A 20,789-nucleotide genomic window follows, 5' to 3' on the forward strand; every position below is an offset into this window, starting at 1 on the left:
GACTATACCAAACTATTGCTCTGTGTTGCTGCTCTGGTGGGAATTGAACATAGTAATTGCCGTACTAGATCAGACCAATGGTTAATTTACTCCAGTATCCTGTCTGTAGCAATGACTGGTATCTGCTGCTTCAGAGGATGATGTAAAACTCCCATGTAGGCAAAACTATGCCTGCAGGGGAAGTTTCTTCCTAATTCATGCTGCAATGTTATTTTTGCTATTATACAAATGCCTAACAGATTTTTTTAAATCATACTAAGCATTTTTCTTTAGACTGTAAGCTCTCTGAAGTAGAGACTGTCTTTCTAGTTACTGTGAAGTCCCTAGCACAAATCTGTGCATCACAAAAATAACAAATGGTAATAATTTACTTCAATATTTTGTGACTGGAAGTTCCACAGGTGAATTATGTGCTCTGTGAGCAGGAAAAATCCTTTTATCAGTTTTAAATTTCTTATCTTTTCAATTTAATTGGGTGCCCTCTTGTTCTTGCATTAAAATAAAGGGTAAGTAGGTGTGCTTAACTGACCTTGTCTACAGCAAGGCTTATTGTGGATACCCCATTATATCCCTTTATTCACTTCCTTTATAAACTAAACAATTCAAATCTTTTAATATCTCTTTTCATATGGGAGTCTTTCCAAGCCTCTAATAATTTTTGTTGCCCTTTTTCTATTTTTTTGCTATATCCTTCTTGAGATGAGTTGACCAAAACTGAACACAACATTCTAGATGAGGATATATCAAAATTTACAAAATGGTTTTATAATATTTTCAGCATTGTATGTATTCCTAAGCTTGCTTGCTTGTTTTTTTTTTTTTACTACGGCTAAGAACTGAGCTGATATTTTCATTGAGATATCCACAGTGATGCCTGGATCTTGTCTCAGGAGTGGTTATATTTCATTTACAAACCATCAATGTGCATGAATAGTTCAAAGTGGATATTACTCTGCACTTTTCTCTGCTAAATTTTATCTGTTCTCATGTTGCCCAATTGCCTCATTGGCGGGCCTTCTGAGGCTCCTTACAATCTTCCTGGCTTCATATCATTAAGTAACACCTGTAAATTCAGATCATTGGAGTACTTCACTATTTACCTCCTTCCACATTGAAAACGTCCACTTATTCCTGCTCCTTGCTTTCTGTCTTGTAGCTGAATTCATGATATTCCACTGAGTATGCTGGACTTTTCTGGATTGGTATTTCTGTCCCAGTATAACATAGGTAGAGGAAGACTGTATTTTATCAGCAATTCGTCTATCCTTAGGAATGATCACTACAGCAATCTGTTATAGTTACTGCTTTTTAATAGGAATATGGCTGATTTGCTCATTAAATTTTTTATACAAATGATAGAGTATCAACCTACTTGCTTCCTGGATGTACTTTTCACCTTGACTCACTGAAGGTGCTGGATGGCTCAGGGGACTGGGAAAGGATAATGGACCCTTTAACTCTAATAATTCAAACTCTAGTTTGAATCCTCCAAGGGTCAGTAGTGAGCAAGTTACCATCTGACGTTTTATCAGTGGTTTTGAGAAGCCAGGTGTCCCCATCCCAAAAGCCATCATCACAACTGCTACTCTTGTGGGCCATCTCAACAGGGAGACCAAGGTTCGAAGGAAGGATGGAGACTGAGTTCCCCTTCCCACCTGCAGGAGGGGGTGGAGCACCTTCTGTTTACCCTAAACCATTAGTAAATATTATTATTATTTATTATTTATTTTTTCAAGTTACTATAACACGAATATCAGCTCTGGAAGCTGGCCTCCCTTGGTCTGATCGTTCTAGGCCTCCATTCGCAGTGTTATGGTTTATGGGAGATGAGGAACACTCTTATGAAAGTCACTGTTGAGGTAAACTTTGCAGGCCCAGGCTCCTCACATTGAGCTGTCCAGTATTGGAGACCGGAGACAGTGACATGTGGTTACATTGAAACTAAGAGAGAATTCCTATAAACAGGGCCAAATGCAGCAGAAAAATTTCCCATATAAGGCAACATGCTTATACCTGTTAGTTTGCATTTGTCTTGCTGGCGGGTTTGAGCTCGTGCTGGCACCCACAGCTTTTTACATTCTTTTCTATGTATCGTTTTCTCCCCTCCTCCTTCCCTTAATTTTTATGTTTTGAACTAAAGCTGGACACAGCAGCTAACACATTTGAGCTCCCCCCCCCCCCCCCCCAGTCTCCTGTCTCTTATTTATGTCTGTAAATGTTTTGTTTTATCTGAAGTGAATTTGCCAGAGAAATGTTGGGCCCAGCTCCAGGCAACCCCATTTCCTTCTTCCATCTCGAGACATTCCTGAGTCTTGCAGCACAAACTTGCACAGCTAAATATTTAGAAGAAAGTAGAGGAGCTGTGTCCCTCAGGGGAACAGAGTGTCACTTGGGATGAAATGGGCTAACTAGCTGGGTGCCAGGAGAAGCTGTATCCTGCTGTTCTATGCATGGGTCTGGGACAGCTTGGAAGAGGCTTATATTCAAGTCTTACCTAATGTGATAAATAGAATCATAGAATATCAGGGTTGGAAGGGACCCCACAAGGTCATCTAGTCCAACCCCCTGCTCAAAAGCAGGACCAATTCCCAGTTAAATCATCCCAGCCAGGGCTCTGTCAAGCCTGACCTTAAAAACCTCTAAGGAAGGAGATTCTACCACCTCCCTAGGTAACGCATTCCAGTGTTTCACCACCCTCTTAGTGAAAAAGTTTTTCCTAATATCCAATCTAAACCTCCCCCACTGCAACTTGAGACCATTACTCCTCGTTCTGTCATCTGCTACAATTGAGAACAGTCTAGAGCCATCCTCTTTGGAACCCCCTTTCAGGTAGTTGAAAGCAGCTATCAAATCCCCCCTTATTCTTCTCTTCTGCAGGCTAAACAATCCCAGCTCCCTCAGCTTCTCCTCATAACTCATGTGTTCCATTCCCCTAATCATTTTTGTTGCCCTTTGCTGGACTCTCTCCAATTTATCCACATCCTTCTTGAAGTGTGGGGGCCCAAAACTGGACACAGTACTCCAGATGAGGCCTCACCAATGTCAAATAGAGGGGAACGATCACGTCCCTCGATCTGCTCGCTATGCCCCTACTTATACATCCCAAAATGCCATTGGCCTTCTTGGCAACAAGGGCACACTGCTGACTCATATCCAGCTTCTCGTCCACTGTTACCCCTAGGTCCTTTTCCGCAGAACTGCTGCCTAGCCATTCGGTCCCTAGTCTGTAGCTGTGCATTGGGTTCTTCCGTCCTAAGTGCAGGACCCTGCACTTATCCTTATTGAACCTCATCAGATTTCTTTTGGCCCAATCCTCCAATTTGTCTAGGTCTTTCTGTATCCTATCCCTCCCCTCCAGCGTATCTACCACTCCTCCCAGTTTAGTATCATCCGCAAATTTGCTAAGAGTGCAATCCACACCATCCTCCAGATCGTTTATGAAGATATTGAACAAAACCGGCCCCAGGACCGACCCTTGGGGTACTCCACTTGATACCGGCTGCCAACTAGATATGGAGCCATTGATCACTACCCGTTGAGCCCGACAATCTAGCCAGCTTTCTACCCACCTTGTAGTGCATTCATCCAGCCCATACTTCCTTAACTTGCTGACAAGAATACTGTGGGAGACCGTGTCGAAAGCTTTGCTAAAGTCAAGAAACAATACATCCACTGCTTTCCCTTCATCCACAGAACCAGTAATCTCATCATAAAAGGCGATTAGATTAGTCAGGCATGACCTTCCCTTGGTGAATCCATGCTGGCTGTTCCTGATCACTTTCCTCTCATGCAAGTGCTTCAGGATTGATTCTTTGAGGACCTGCTCCATGATTTTTCCAGGGACTGAAGTGAGGCTGACTGGCCTGTAGTTCCCAGGATCCTCCTCCTTCCCTTTTTTAAAGATTGGCACTACATTAGCCTTTTTCCAGTCATCCGGGACTTCCCCGGTTCGCCACGAGTTTTCAAAGATAATGGCCAATGGCTCTGCAATCACAGCCGCCAATTCCTTCAGCACTCTCGGATGCAACTCGTCCGGCCCCATGGACTTGTGCACGTCCAGCTTTTCTAAATAGTCCCTAACCACCTCTATCTCCACAGAGGGCTGGCCATCTCTTCCCCATTTTGTGATGCGCAGCGTAGCAGTCTGGGAGCTGACCTTGTTAGTGAAAACAGAGGCAAAAAAAGCATTGAGTACATTAGCTTTTTCCACATCCTCTGTCACTAGTTTGCCTCCCTCATTCAGTAAGGGGCCCACACATTCCTTGGCTTTCTTCTTGTTGCCAACATACCTGAAGAAACCCTTCTTGTTACTCTTGACATCTCTTGCTAGCTCCAGCTCCAGGTGCGATTTGGCCCTCCTGATATCATTCCTACATGCCCGAGCAATATTTTTATACTCTTCCCTGGTCATATGTCCAACCTTCCACTTCTTGTAAGCTTCTTTTTTATGTTTAAGATCCGCTAAGATTTCACCATTAAGCCAAGCTGGTCGCCTGCCATATTTACTATTCTTTCGACTCATCGGGATGGTTTGTCCCTGTAACCTCAACAGGGATTCCTTGAAATACAGCCAGCTCTCCTGGACTCCTTTCCCCTTCAAGTTAGTCCCCCAGGGGATCCTGGACATCCGTTCCACCTTCCCAATTGACCCTTCCCAATTGACCCTCTTGCCAGATGTGAGGTGTCACCTTTTTCAACTTCTCTTCTGGACATAGAATATGTAAATACCATGTTTTGATGGTGGTACCTCAGCCCCAAAGGCATTTTGGGACTTTCCCAGCCTGTCAGCATTAGGATTGCCCCATGAAAATGGGATGGGTGGTTGGGGGCCCAGAGACTGGCTCTTCTGTCGCTCTTATCATGACAGTGCTACTCCTTTGGTCTTCTGTAGCAATTTCCACTGGAGAATCTTAAAGTACTTTTCAGACACTAGGCTGAAAATCAGAATTAAGCCTTGGTGACATAGAAGTTGGTCAGCGCATAGGCTGGTCTCCTGCATAGGGCTAAATTTCATCTACTAATATGGCTGATAACCGCTCCCAGAGTTTCAGAGAAGCATCAGGACTTTGGTGCTTGTCTGAACCAAACTTCAAACCACCAGATATCACTCATCCATAAAAATGACCCTCCATGCTCCATAACCACCTCTAGACAGAGGGGCAGTAAGAGGAAAATTAAAGTAGCAATAGAGTTTCTGGAAACAGGGTACTGGAAATAAAGGGCCAAGTTTGCCTCCCTTAGAATGGAGTACCTGGATGAATGGACTCTAAGGTGGATAGAAAGTTGGCTAGATTGTTGGGCTCAACGGGTAGTGATCAATGGCTCCATGTCTAGTTGGCAGCCGGTATCAAGTGGAGTGCCCCAAGGGTCGGTCTTGGGGCCGGTTTTGTTCAATATCTTCATAAATGATCTGGAGGATGGTGTGGATTGCACCCTCAGCAAGTTTGCAGATGACACTAAATTGGGAGGAGAGGTAGATACGCTGGAGGGTAGGGATAGGATACAGAAGGACCTAGACAAATTGGAGGATTGGGCCAAAAGAAATCTGATGAGGTTCAACAAGGATAAGTGCAGAGTCCTGCACTTAGGACGGAAGAATCCCATGCACCACTACAGACTAGGGACTGAGTGGCTCAGCAACAATTCTGCAGAAAAGGACCTAGGGGTGACAGTGGACGAGAAGCTGGATGTGAGCCAACAGTGTGCCCTTGTTGCCAAGAAGGCCAATGGCATTTTGGGATGTATACATAGGGGCATTGCCAGCAGATCGAGGGATGTGATCGTTCCCCTCTATTCGACATTGGTGAGGCCTCATCTGGAGTACTGTGTCCAGTTTTGGGCCCCACACTACAAGAAGGATGTGGAAAAATTGGAAAATGTTCAGCGGAGGGCAACAAAAATGATTAGGGGACTGGAACACATGACTTATGAGGAGGGGCTGAGGGAACTGGGATTGTTTAGTCTGCGGAAGAGAAGAATGAGGGGGGATTTGATAGCTGCTTTCAACTACCTGAAGGGGGTTCCAAAGAGGATGGATCTAGACTGTTCTCAATGGTAGCTGATGACAGAACAAGGAGTAATGGTCTCAAGTTGCAGTGGGGGAGGTTTAGGTTGGATATTAGGAAAAACTTTTTCACTAGGAGGGTGGTGAAACACTGGAATGCATTACCTAGGGAGGTGGTGGAATCTCCTTCCTTAGATATTTTTAAGGTCAGGCTTGACAAAGCCCTGGCTGGGATGATTTAGTTGGGGATTAGTCCTGCTTTGAGGAGGGGGTTGGACTAGATGACCTTCTGAGATCCCTTCCAACCCTGATATTCTATGATACCTCCATTGATTTCTATGGAATCACTTTGTATTTAAACCTGCTTGACAGAGCAAACTTTGGTTGCTAGTGTATATTTACCCTACCTGTTAATGACAAGGATATGTTAAATCTCCCAGATGCCCTCTGTTTGTCACTGAGGTTTTAACACCTCTTTATTGAACAAGAACAATGATGTGTGTGACCTGTTGTTCACTGGCTGGCATAAGGACTCAAAATGCTATGGGAGCACTGAGGACAAACACAGCACAGCTACTCTGATTGTCCAAGATATCCAGGCAAATATTCTCTTGCTTGCTTTTTTTTGTTTGTTTGAAAGTGGGGTGTAAAACAGAGGGATATTGTCAATTTTAATGTGTCTGTTTTTCTTACATAACTGTAGTATGATAGAAAAGCTTATATGGAATTTTTGTGTTAAGTTTCAATTATAAGTGTTTTGTAAATAAAATGAAAGCCTCACAATAGATTAGTCTCGCAGTGAAATTGAATAGAAGTGAAGCTGACAGATTTCACTATCCAAGCAGATTGCAAATATCAGAGTCAACTCTGGTGGAAAAACAAATGATACTCTTAACCTTTTGTCCATTTTAATAATCCATAGTGGTGGTATAAGGACCACACGGAGTGACATTTTTATTGCATATTTTTTTTTATTTTGGTACTGTCCCTTTAGCTACCATAGCAACTGGAGACGTTTGTGCTGGGTGTATTATTAAATGAGAATAAAGAATGGAGCCAAAGGGGTGAAACTCGTAAGTGACATTTAGTGACGTCCTCCCCTCCTAGAAACTTCTCTTTAAATAATTGTGATTATTTTGGGAGTGGAGAGGGGGGCCTTGGCTGCCTAATCATGGGAGCACCTGTGCTTTTCCCCTTGTTTCTGTTTGAAAGCCTCCCAGCGTGTTCTCTGTGTGGGGAGAGCATTTTAGCTTGCACTGGCGTCTGGGGAGATGCCCGTAGTGGTCTCCTTCTCTGTCTTCCCCAGTGGTTTGGACCTCAGGGGATGAAAGGTGGAATTATGAAGCAAAATGATGACTCCTAGTGTGTCCCAGAAGGAATCCTGCTCCCATGCTTTCCTTGCTTGGAGATCGTGTAAGTGATAGACGATTCTGTTTCCCTTGCGGGAGTCAAGCAACTATAGTCATTTAGCTGAATTCCTGATTCAAAGGTTAGTGACGCAAAAGAGATTTGGAGTGGTTTAAAACGGAGTGCTACTCATTTAAACAGATCACAACTAGCTTGATCAGACTTGGCTGCTTTCTGAAAGATCAGGGAGGTATCATTTTCAGACATGGGGCATCATTCTCTCTGCATCCAGAGAGGGTCACAGAGAGCTAACCAGGAGATTTAGTTTGCAAAGCTTGATGTCCACACTGGCTCTCTGAACATGATCATCTTCTGGTTGTGTCTATCTTTCTGTGATTTGAAAACTGTTGTGTGCCTGAATTTAGAAATTGTGAATGATGTCAAATTGAGATGGGGGCAAAGAAATCACATCCTATCCATGGGCAAGGGCTGGACTAGCCTTCCCATGCTGCCTGCCAATGTGCTCGTTCGTCCTCTCCCTCTCTCCCCTGACATGAAGAGTCCAGTTCTACATGTGGGAGGATAAGTCTCCATGGCTTCTCTGCTGATAATAGTGCTGGTAGATTTTGCGATATGCACACCTCTCCACAGAGAACTGGACTGAGAACCACTTCACAAAGGCCATCAAAATTTGGGGGCACTGTTGACCCAAGATTGGGTTGCAGCTAAAACTGACCTCAGAAAGCAAAGGCGGTGATATATATAATGATAATGTATAAGCTTCTAGTGTGAGGTTTAATGTGTGCAGCCTTCAGAGACTGTCCTCTTCAGTCTCTTGTGGCAATTTATCACAGAACTTTTAAGAAAGGAAGAGAACCTAAGCTTTTGGAAGGGCAGGTTTAAATGTTTGTTAAGTCAAGGATGAGCAGGACACTTGCACAGTGTATAGTAAAATGACTGGAGAGGGACTAGATGGCTGTGGGAATGGGATATAGAGCATTTCACCTGTAAACCACTAAACCTAATCCATCTCAGATTAGTAGTGGCTACAGGTCATTGACCACTGGTGAGTATGTGTTACAAGTCCCCCCCTGTGCTTGATCTGCAGAGAGTGTGAGTCTGCTACAGCCCCATCTAGAGTACTTTATCTCAAGCAGCAGCACCTCATATGCTTTTAGCTCTGGAGGTCCGCAGTTCAGTCCCGAGTGTGTCAGCCAAGGTGGTGGCCATCCAGTCACTCTGACAGTTGTTCAAATGGCAGATGTGAACTGAGTTGGGTCTCTGTTCCTATTGAACAATATCCGTATCACAAAAAACACTGTTACAACAGATACAAACCAGCCTCCCCATTTGAAGTCTTACCAGAGGCACCTTGGACAGAAGTAGAGACTGAACAAACTTCTTACACCCCAGTGGTGACCTTCCAGTTCAAAATTGAGTCACATTTTTAGGGCAGTGTTGGGGAAGCTTCCACTCTGACAGGTCATGATGTACCTGAACTGGGGATAAACAGGGGACTTTGGTTCCCTGTCCTGATTTATGAGCACCAAATTCACTTTACCGTTCTTTATGGAAATGGACAACGTGTTTGGCTGCCACCACTACATTTAATACATTTGTAAAATGGTACAATGCATGTCAACAGGATTTTAAACATAAAGGAGTAGAGATTTGCATTTTGTAGACTAAGGATCCTGCCTAGAGTAGTGAGTGTTGAGTTGCAATGGGACCTTTACTGGTGTTGGAACGTGAGGTTTCAAACATTCCCAGACACCTTGGGATTGGAGTTCTTAGACTGCTGTCCAAAATCGGGATTTTATCTCTGCAGAGTCCCCTGTTGTCTTTAGGATTTGAGTTTTGGAGGTGGTATCATCATTGGGACTGGAATCCCTTGGAGGACTGGCAAGATCCCTCACATCCAGATCAGCAAGTAGCCTTTTATGTAAAGTTTTAAGAAAATCTTTAATGTTTTAGAAACTGTTAATGATGTTGAAAACTACTGTCAAGGTCTTCAAAATTCATCACTGCTTAGGTTTCAAAACAGTTCAGTAAACATTGTACAGTTAAAGTGACCAAATGTGCTGTAGTCAGTAATGAGACTAAGTACTTAAAGAAAGACTGGGGTTTGCCAAAAGCTATCTGCCATTTCTTTACTTAGCCTAATACAAACTCCTACAGGTTTAGGGGGAATTGGATTTGCCAATGGTAACTCTAGCTTTTCTAAATATTCTCAAATCTTGTGGTGATCACTACATTACTAGGATTAATAACCAGTTCATGTGTTCCTCTTTAATACCTCAGTGCAGTGCCCATATGACACTAAGCAAATGCAGAGGGATGCTTCCTGTTAAGGGAGTATGTGTGAGATTGTCACACAGACTCCTCTATCAGGTGCATGACACCATCTAGTTTTAATGAAGAAACCTGTCAAACTAAACAAACATGAAAATGAACAGGACTTTCCCTGGAGCACCAGGATGGCAAAAGTAAAACAAGAGGTGTGTCCAGGGCTCGTAAGCAAAATATCAGCGACTACCCACGAATACACTTCTACTACTGCTCATGAATTTAACAGGTAAAAGCAAAAAGTCTATATCTTCTTATCGCTTTAGTTGCTTCTGCTCCAAATTGTAGGTCTCAGTTTTCATTTGTTTGTTAAGACAATGGGGCCCAACTCAGTTCTAGTGAAGGATGATCTTGCAGTTGTGGCACTGAATTGGGACAACAGAGACATGAGTTCAGTTTCCACATTGGCCACAAACTTTCTGTGTGACCTTTAGCAAGTCACTTAATTTTGCTTGCCTCAGTTTCCTCATTGTAACATTATGGTTGTGTTGTGAGGCTCAATTAATTAATGTTTGTGAGGCAGTTGGGTGTTACAGTAGCCTTTCCAGATAGGAAGGAAATGAGGCGCCTACCCACTATCCTTTAGCAGCTTTGCCTTCTTTTATTTTGAAAACGTAATGACTGGCTGTATAGACCTGTAGCAGGGTCCTCTTCAGTGCTGGAATCTGAGTGTCATGGGGTCCTTTGGGTTGCAGGGACCTGGGACATGGGGGTCTAACCTTCAAATGCATCTTGGAGTGTCCTCTTCAGGGCTGTGATTTGATTTCTGGAACATAGATGCCCTTCTTTCTAATGTTGCTATCTGAGTTGAAGTGGTAGAGAGGGGCCTCTGCCAATCTGATTTCAGGAGCTGCACCAGTCAACCCATTAAGCAATCCTTAATTCACCTTCCTGAGCAGCCGGACAGCAGTAGTTTCCCTCAAGTATTCTCAGGAAGCTGACATGGAGATAATGTTCCCAAAATACTGAGGTGTTTTTTTGTTGGGGCCATGCCTTGTGCAGAAAAATCTAATATCAATCAGCTGAATGTGACTACAGTATTTTATGGAACAGGCTGGCAGCGCTACACAGGTCAACAATGACTGACAATGCTGAAAATCTGGTCTTGTCCCACAGACTCTTAGGCTGTTTCCTGAGTGAACTGGTAGTTACATAAGATAACCAATGTAACTAGGACCAAATATGGAGGTTTTCAAGACAACATTGTTGAAGTTCTTGTACAAGATGGTGGGAATGGGGTGGGGAAAAGGACAAATGAAGATCACTAGCCCTTGTGAACTCCCTGCAGAAAGAAGCCAAGGCTGGAAAATTGCTGTGACAGGGTTATGCGGAGGATGTTTCCAGCTGAGGATTTCATTTAGTTCAGGGGAGAAGCTCAACACACCTGAGCAGGAAAGAGATGGCTCATTAGATTTATACTGTCTCTTGCCTCTAGGAATTTTTATTATTTGGATTACTAAAGCACCTTGGGGCCCTAGTTGTAGACCAGGACTACATTGTGCTAGGTGCTCTACAAATAGAGGGGGAAAAGATGGTTCCTGCCCAAAGGCGCTTGCAATCTAATTATAAGACAAGTGATAGACAGATTGGGAGGTTTAAGTAAACAATGAGGCAATACTGGTCAGCACGATAAGCAGTGGTATCAGCACACTTGCAGCCTAACTTGTCAAAGGAGAGTTTTGAGGGGGTATGTGAAGATGTTCAAGGCACAAGTGACATGAGTTTGGTGTCCTCAGGCAAGAGGGTAACTATATGTCACAAAACAATGAGTGAATGTTGCATAAGAATATAACAGCATAGGACTAGAATGGAGCTAGATCATCGAATCCGTCAAATCTCCCTCGGTCACAGGCAACAGCATCATAGAATCGTAGGACTGGAAGGGACCTCGAGAGGTCATCTAGTTCAGTCCCCTGCATTCAAGGCAGGACTAATTGGTTACACCATGCACAAAGGATTCACAGGACAGGTATGGCAGAGAGTTGTCAAGGCCAGGACTGAGGGCAGTGGTGGTGGTGGGGTAGGGGGGATTCAGCATAGTAGTTGTCTGGGGTGGTGCAGAAAGTACATCGGTGGAACTGGGTGCTGCTGGCCAGAGTAATGTACATCAGCAGAGCTGTGTGGGAGAAGCCTGCTCAGTGGCTGCTTGCTCTAATGTTTGTGTTGCAATGCCATGTGCTGACACCACACATCCCAGCGTGTTGATGATTGTATTCCCAAAGATAATTTGGGACTCTTGTAATATTGGTCTTGCGAGGTGTAGGACAACTGTATTGAAAGTATGATTCTCCTGTGATGTCCTGAATGGGCAAGTGACCTTATTTTTTCTAGGCTGTGATTTCTGTGAACCATGGATGCTAATATTTAAGGCCCCAGGTTAAGGAAGGTGTCACTGGGTGCCTCCATCACTATCTGCTGAACCTCATTGCCCAGTCAGTTCAGATAGTTTCATGGTCACAAATGTACTTCAGGCTGTTTATCTTTCACCATTTATTTCCCTCTTACATAACCATTTTGTGCAACACAGGCTTATAGCAAAGACAGGCTTCCCTGCAGCCCTCACTCCCCAGCCCAAGCTCCTCTTAAGCTTCCTGTTTCCTCCCTTTATATTCTCCCCAATTACCTTGTTAGCCCAGTGATTGTCACCCAGATGCTCACAATCCCCCACCAAACAGTAATTCCCTTGACTGGGCCTGCAGCCTTCTCCAGGCTGCAGCAAGGTCAGTGATCAGGGTGCTGCTGATAGCACCCTGTCACAGAAGGGTTCTTGGTTTAATTTCCATGTGTTGTCCTGAAATGACCCACATCCTTCTCTTACAGCACTTAGCAGAGACAACCTTTAGACAGCCCCTTTAGACCTTTAGACAGACAGCACTGTTTATGCTACTTGAGAACAGCGAAGCCAGGCTGAGGAGACGTAAGGCCAAAAAGGGAAGAAACGAATAAACAAATAGAAACATAGTACTGAGCTAATACAAACAGTGCATCAGGCCTAAAACAAAGATCTTCACAGTAGTTGTCTCAGAGCTAAAGCCAGTGCCTCCCTTGCCCTCTCCTCTTTCCACCACTGTTTCTTTCCTTAGTCCCACATAGTCCCACTCCAGGATCAGTTAGCATGAGGAAGCACTGAGAGCAGCAAACTTTGTCAGCTGTAGCAATACTCGTAGGGGAATTCTGCACCAAAAATTTAAACATTCTGCACACAATATTTTGAAATTCTGCTATTTTATTTCTCAAAATAACACCATATAATCATGCTCCTACTGTGAGCCCCAGGCAACTGGGACTCCCACTGTCAGCTACCCGGGGCTGTTGGTGGAAGTCCCAGCCACCCGTGCCAGGGTGAAATACTGAGGGGAAATACTGCAGGAAAAAATAAAATTCTGCGGGGAACATTAATTCTGCAGTGTGTGGTGGTGCAGAATTCCAGCAGGAGTAACAATGTGTTAGAGTGAAACCTCTCATGGACTTCCTTCTTAGGGTGGGGAGGAGCAAAATTAAGAAGGAAACAAAAAATTGACAGATATAAATAACTACAGGAGTGGGGGTAAGAGGTGCAGGGTGGGATTTTAACCAGCACTGCATAGAAATGAAATCTACGTGTGTGTGTGTGTGTGTGTACAAATGATGATGAGATGTACTTACTAACTTTGTACAAACACCTTGGCTTTGGGATGGCTTCCAATACACTGCTGAAGGTCATACAGGATTTACAATGTGAGGAGAACCTGCTATTTTCTCAGCATGTACTATTACTAGCCTTAGTTTTGTACTAAGGAGTAAATGTATTTCTCCTTATGGATCAGAACATTGGTCCATCTGATCTAGGATTCTGCCTCTAGCACAGGCTGATACTATTGGATCCTTAAAAGGGAGGTTAAAGCACCCTGTCATATTCTTGGTGATCTGTGGAGTACTGTGCAGAGGACAATTCCTTCTTGTCTCCACAGGCAATCAGCTCATGCCCTGAAGCCGATCATTGGTTTACCTGCAGAACTACTACTTATTCAGCGTCAATTGCAAAAATCATGTGGTGTCAGCTAAATCTTCAGGATTTTAGCAACATCAGAACAAGAAATGGAAAACTAATCTCTTTTTGTTTTGGTCTGATCCACATCCAAAATTGTAAGGGTAGGTTGAATGCAGGAGTCTGAATCCATTTCCCCTCCCCTTCTGAACTGTAAAGGTGTTTTGGATTGAAGGTTCTAGTTTTTAGTATGTCTCTAGTTGTTATTGGACATAGAATTATCTAGCCCTCTTAAAAATCAAACCTGTACTTCATTATATGACTTTCTGTGTCAAGGAATTCCACAGACTGCCTATGCCAATTAGCTACAGAGGACTGGGGTTTAAACCCTTCTTAGGGAACCAAGATATACAAGAAAATGCTAAGGACATTTAATTTCCCTTTTCCTGTGTGACTGACATGGTGTTAGTCAATGGGCATTGGGGATGTTCAGCGCCTTTGAAAAGCAGGCCCTCAGTCTGCAAACAGTCATACAGCTCCCACAGTTTTGCCCAGTCTCTCACAGAATGTATGACAAGCTATTAAATGAATTAGAAAACTGACACTGGAAAAAAAGTCAGCCGAGAAAAACTACCAAAGTGGTTATAATCAGATGCTATTTGTCTGAGGAAATTTACCCTATCTCATTGTCCTCTGCAGCAGGTACCTAATGGCCACCGGTCCTTCGGCCACCCTTACTGGGCTTTCCTGCCTGCTCTGTGGGAAGTGCTCTTAATAACCCTTTAGCATGTACTGAGATGGTAAACAGTTCCCCCTAGAGGGCTTTGCTTCTCTTCTCTTTTGTCCATGCACTGGATGCTGCTTATTAAAGTAATGACCTAATTTTAACAAGGATAACTGTGTCCTCTCCCCAGTTCCTCAGACCCCACTTACAGCCCTGGATAGGAGGCCTGGAACAGGACATCTGGAACTTTGTTGGGGTTTAGTTGTTCTGAAAACCAGTGGAATACAGACCTGTATCAGAAAGTGACAGGGACTGAGGAGGAAGGGCCAGCACGAAGTTAAAAAGGAAAAAGCTGATACAAATGGAAAAGCACCCTAGAGCGTCATGTCACATCCATATAGAGTTAGAAACACCTTATATAGAGTTAGAGTAAGAAATACCTTGCAAGTACAGCAACAGGTGTGTTTATGCATTTCAGTAGGGACATGTTGTGTGCGCACTAAGAGAAGAGTTTGCTTCTTGAATGACAGAATGTGGTTTGTCCCTGAGAGCTATGGAAGTTATCTATCTTAGGGTTTTATACTGCTACTTCTCATTGCAATGTCTCTACACACCTTCCACATAAAATCAATAGCTAAGTCTCTACTTTTCTTCATGGAGAGTCTAGCACTTCTCCCTTTTCAGAGTAAAAACTCTGCATGGGGTAGAGGTTGTGGTTTTAGAGTCCAAGAGTTTAAGGCCAGAAAGGACCACTAGATCATCTAGTCCGGTGGCTCTCAACCTTTCCAGACTACTGTGCCCCTTTCAAGAGTCTCATTTGTCTTGCATACCACCAAGTTTCACATCACTTAAACTATTTGCTTACAAAATCAGACATGAAAATACAAAAGTGTCACCGCACACTAGTACTGAAAAATTGCTTACTTTCTCATTTTTACCATATAATTATAAAATAAATCAATTGGAATATTAATATTACATTTCAGTGTATAGAATATAGAGCAATATAAACAAGTCATTGTCTGTATGAAATTTTAGTTTGTACTGATTTTGCTAGTGCTTTTTATGTAACCTGTTGTACAACTAAGCAAGTATCTACATGAGTTGATGTACCCTCTGGAAGACCTCTGTGTACCTCCAAGGGTGTGTGTATCACTGGTTTAGAACCACTCTGACCTCCTGTATATCCCAGGCCACCAACACCCACACCCTGAATTTTTTTAGATTTTTTTTTTTTAAATTTCATTTTGGTTTGTTTTTAGGTTGCTTAATATCAGGGTTATTGTTTTATTTTGGTGGAGTTTGGCTGGGTTGGGGTTTTTTGGGGTAGAATGGGGTAAGTGCCATACTTATGGTGGAAAGACGGCCAGATACAAGTTAAGACTTTATTTATTTACTTTAGTGCTAATTGACAGCCCAAGAAGCTGATATTATCTAGGGAATAAATGTGACACAAACAGAGCCAGGGTAAGCTTCTTCCACACCATTTCTGGCCAATGTGCCTAATTCTGACCCCAAGGGAGCCCCTTTAGTAGTAAGAGTGCTTCATTCCCCATGACCTATTCAGTTCTTGGTCTCTGTGCTGAGATGGCCAGAAAGATGCCAATTAGTGTCAATTGGCAGGATGTAAACACTTGGACTGCTAGGAACTAGACTGAGATCCACTACACTCATTTCACTTAGATGACCAAACAGACAGCCATCGTTGGTAATGACTTTGTTACTATATTTCAGGGCTTATATGTGGCCGACGCAGCAGCTGCTGTAGAGTCCTAAGGAGTTGACCTGCAAAATGACATTTTGAAAAACAGTTTATTGTCCTTTTCCACCAGATATAAAAATGGTGAAATTTTGTTTTTTAAACCATACCGGGTTAGACCTTGTCCCATAGTGGACTTTGAAGAGCAGTCTACTTAGCCCCTGAAAAACAGGGCTGCCAAGCAATTAACTCTCCTTTTGAATCCCATCCTGTTGTGTTTTTCAGTCTGCCAAGGTCTCTGTGCTTGAGTCTATTCTCCCTGCTTCCCCCTTTGGTATGTTCCACTGGGTCAGTTCGCACTAAAACTCCAAATTAGGCTGCAAGTGCACCATGGCTTTTCGTGGCCTGCAGGAATATAGCAGGGATTCCGCGCCCTCTGTTGGTAAATTCGTCTCACAGCAGCTTCTGCAGACCCTGAGGTTTGGGAATCTGCAAAAGAAACCTGAACACAACTGGTTTTAACCCCCCTGAGGAAGCATCTAAAAGCAATGAATGCCCCTGAGATTTTAATGGTGCCAAAAGAATAAAACTTACATGTTGTACTCCTTTACAGGGAGAGGCCTTCATTCCGGATTAATTTAAAATAAAGATGAATCTGAGCCAACCTCTTCTGAATTTTGTGGACGTTTAGATTGGGATCTGATTTTTCAGGAGTGGATTACAAGCTCTATGAACCCGTTTCTCTTGAATGGGTCAACCCAAAGCTCAGCCTCCAAACAACTTCACTCTTTGCAATGAAGGGCCATCTCTCACTAAAAGGCAGATCTCATTCTTCTGATGGAAGATCTTGCAGCATGCTTCCATCAGACACTTAATCTCACTCTGGGTGAAATGAGTTAGGATCTCAGTCCTGTCCTTAGCTGACAAAGGTCTCCATTACATAAACCTCATCACTATTGTCTCACTTATGGGCAGTCCCAGCTAAAGACATGGTATTCTATGGGCCAAGGAGACTGAAACCTATTCTTAAAGGGGGTCTCTCCGTGGGAAGGCTGAGGCACATTAGTGGGGCAATATTGGGAGGAGTTGCTACTGTAAGTGTGCTGTGGATAACAAGACTGCCTAGTTTCCAGGGTTTTCAGTCCAGCACTTTTCACCAACAGCAAATTGACATTTATTCTCTAATTCAAAATTATTGCAAATTTCTTTCTAATGTCATAGCTTGAAAGTCCTGACAGAGAGCAGAATCACCCAGGACAGCCACTGTGGACTGTATAAGGTAAAAAATTCTTGTGTGGGATTGGTAGATTGTTGATAATTCACATTAATGACCAGTAGACTCATTATAAATTAAATTTTGCGAATTAGTAAGACTAAACCCCATTCATAGAGGTAGTCTCTCCAGGGCAGGGCTGAGGCACATTTGTGGGGAGATTAATGCTGCAAATTAGTGAGCATGCTAGGATACTGCCTCCCATAAGGGATTTTGTTCCATTTATTTTACAAGGGTAATAACTGTTCTTCATGATCACACCTCATGGTGTACTAGGAAATTATCTGCAATATAGTTTGTGAAGGTAAGGAAGATTTAGGCCTGGTCTAGGAGTCGACATCCCTGCAATGCTCATGGATTTGAAAAATCTTCACCCCTGGTCTAGACATAGCTAGATCAATGGAAGAATTTTTCCGTTGACCTATTTACCCTTACTCAGGGAGGTGGTGTTCCTAGGCCAACAGAAAAATCCCTTTTGTTGGAGTAGGCTCTGTCTAAACTGTGAGGTTGGGCTGGCATAGCTATAGCCCTATACCTATGGCTCAGTGGTCCCTGTAGCATAGAAATGGCCCAAGTAACACGACACCTCACTACTGGCACTGTGAAAACAGAGGAACTATCCTCTATGGTAGGGGTTCTCAAACTTCATTGCACCACGATTCCCTTCTGACAACAAAAATTATTATATGACCCTAGGATGGGGGACTGAAGCCTGAGCCCGCCCGAGCCTGCCACCCCAGGTAGGGGGCCAAAGCGGAAGTCTGAGCCCTGCCAGGCGGGGGGCCATAGCCAAAGCCCAAGGGCTTCAGCCCCAGGCGGCAGACTTGTAGCCTGAGCCCAGCCACCCCAGGCAGTAGGGTTCGGGCTTTGATCCTGGGCCCCAGCAAGTCTAATGCCAGCCCTGATAACCCCATTATAATGGGGTCATGACCCACTTTGGGGTCCTGGCCCACAGTTTGAGAACTGCTTCCCTATGGATAGTACTGTGTGTTTTGTACTTTTGAATTGACTGCACGATAGGAAATGCAGTGAGATTTTTGATAAGCTAGTGTCAACTGAATTAGTCCAAAACCTCTGCAATAAATATAGGTTTCAGAGTAACAGCTGTCTTAGTCTGTATTTGCAAAAAAGAAAAGGAGTACTTGTGGCACCTTAGAGACTAACCAATTTATTTGAGCATAAGCTTTTGTGAGCTACAAATTGGTTAGTCTCTAAGGTGCAATAAATATGAAACCCAGAAAGTACACTTCATGTTCAAACCTAAACCTCTTCTGAACTTTTCTCCCTTATTGTTCCAACTCTGATCTTACAACAGGGGTGATCAGCTAACAACACACTGCATCCCATGACAAGTTGCATAGCTGCCTGTGTAATGTGGCAGAGCCCCAAGACCATCAATCACTCAAGAGGCACAGCTGTCCAGAGTAAATTAATGTATTGGAGTACTTTGCCAAAGTCCTGTAGGAGGAGGTTAATGTGAGCCAAACGGATTATTCCTAGTAAATACATTTTAGTTTAAAAAAAAAAATGCATGCACAAACCCATTTCTGCAGAGCATGAACCACCAAACAAAACAAGAAAACCTAGGTAACTTGCACTATGCAAATCTGCACAAAAATTCCAGGGTTCTTACACCTTGTCAGCACAACACCCCTTATCGCTCATTTCATCTTAGTGCATCACACCTTTATTTTTAAAGCTTGACTCCATATCAGATTAGCTCTGAGCTTTCCAGTGTGACCACTGCTCCTAATTTTGTTGTGTGTTTCATAGAATATCAGAGTTGGAAGGGACTCAGGAGTCATCTAGTCCAACCCCCTGCTCAAAGCAGGGCCAATCCCCAATTTTTGCCCCCAGATCCCTCAATGGCCCCCTCAAGGATTCAACTCACAACCCTGGGTTTAGCAGGCCAATGCTCAAACCACTGAGCTATCCTGCCCCTCTGATCTCTGCTGGCCCCAGCCGTGTCCCCCAACTCTTGCTCCATACAGAATTGCTGCTCGACAGCGACACCCGGCGACGTCCAACCCAACCGCCACCGGTTCGCGGTGCGTTGGGGCCGCCTCCCGGTCCTGGAGTAGATACGGGCAGACGCAGAGCCATATACGGCTTCTCCACTGGGCCAGCAAGGTACTCTTATTGTGTATACGCACTGACCCACGCCAGGTTGCAGACACAGGTTTTTCTGAAAGCCTCAGATGCTGGAATTAAGAGTTTGCATAAGAATTTCACTTTCATTTAAAAATAAAGTTTCTTGCTCACATAGCAGTGGAGGAAAGCTTGAAAATGAGAAGTGAGTGCACCCTGAAAGCTTAAAAACTGGAAGACAAAAAGAATCCAACATTTATTATTTTTCAAAAAATCTCATCAATTTTGAGACCATCTCAGTTCTCTCTGGGGACCTCATTCATGCTTTTTGAATGCTGGGATGATCAATACTGACTTCCTCTGAACCCTGACTGTGGGTAAACTCCTAGAATCCCAAACTGTTGCCTGGCTCAGCAGGGCCACCTTTTAGGGATACAGGCAGGGCAGGGTTCAGCAGGGGCTCTGCTCTGGGATCCTCTTCAGGGGCTGCCAAAAGACCCCTGCTACAAAAGCCATTTCTGTGTGCTGCTATGTGTGAGGATCTGTAGGTCCTGAACGTGGGGCCCATGGCCGCATCCACCATGTCACCCAATGGTTCTGCTAGTGACAAGAGAATTGGGAGCTCTAAGGCCTTTTGCTCCACTAAAGGTACTGCCCACTGGGACCTGAGTGGAGGAACTCTGGAGCTAGGGTTGCCAACTTTCTAATTGCACAAAACTGAACACCCTAGCTGCACCGCTTCCCAGAGGCCCCGCCTCTCACTCACTACATTCCCTCTCCCCCACCCTCACTCACTTTCACAGGGCTGGGGCAGGGGCATGGGGTGTGGGAGGGGTTATAGGCTGGGGGTGTGGGCTCTGGGGTGGGACCAGAAATGAGGAGTTCAGGGTATGGGAGGGAGCTCTGGGCTGGGGCAGGGAGTTGGGGTGTGGGCTCTGGGCTGGGGGGTGCAGGCTCTGGGGTGGGGCCAGGGATCAGGGATTTCAGATGCAGGAGAGGGCACCAGGCTGTGGGGGTGGGGCCAAGGGATTTGGAGTGTGGGAGGGGGCTGTGGGTTGAGGCAGGGGGTTGGGGTGCAGAAGAGGGTACAGGCTCTGCGGTGGAGCTGGGGAAAAGGGGTTCAGGGTGTGGGAGGAGGCTCTGGGCTGGGGCAGGGGGTTGGGGTGTGGGGGGGTGGTGAGGGCTCCGGCTGGGGGTGCAGGCTCTGGAGTAGGGCCAGGGATGAGGAGTTTGGGGTGGGGGGAGAGGGGGCTCAGGGCTGGGGGTTGGGCTGTGGATTTACCTCAGGTGGCTCCTGGTCAGCAGTGCAGCAGCCCTAAGGCAGGCTCCCTGCCTGTCCTG

The 20,789-nt window shown here is 44.5% G+C and overlaps 1 protein-coding gene across 6 annotated transcripts in view; it reads left to right on the forward strand.

The window, feature by feature from the left end:
• ACCS (1-aminocyclopropane-1-carboxylate synthase homolog (inactive)) overlaps positions 1-20,789 on the forward strand; it is an 82,642-nt gene that overhangs the window by 39,109 nt on the left and 22,744 nt on the right. For 3 of the 6 annotated variants that reach the window (XM_048854248.2, XM_075129538.1, XM_075129537.1), the window contains one exon: positions 17,309-17,366. The exons of 2 other annotated variants lie outside the window; for them this stretch is intronic. Coding sequence is in view for 1 of the 4 variants with exons in the window: in XM_075129536.1 (XP_074985637.1) it covers positions 7,354-7,417 (64 nt within the window). In the remaining 3 variants the exon portion in view is untranslated. Of the gene's footprint in view, positions 1-7,280; positions 7,418-17,308; positions 17,367-20,789 lie in introns of those variants that run through there. One more of the 6 variants, XM_075129536.1, reaches the window with a different exon arrangement.

Source organism: Caretta caretta, chromosome 6, assembly GCF_965140235.1.
Source record: "Caretta caretta isolate rCarCar2 chromosome 6, rCarCar1.hap1, whole genome shotgun sequence".
Classification (NCBI taxonomy): Eukaryota; Metazoa; Chordata; order Testudines; family Cheloniidae; genus Caretta; species Caretta caretta.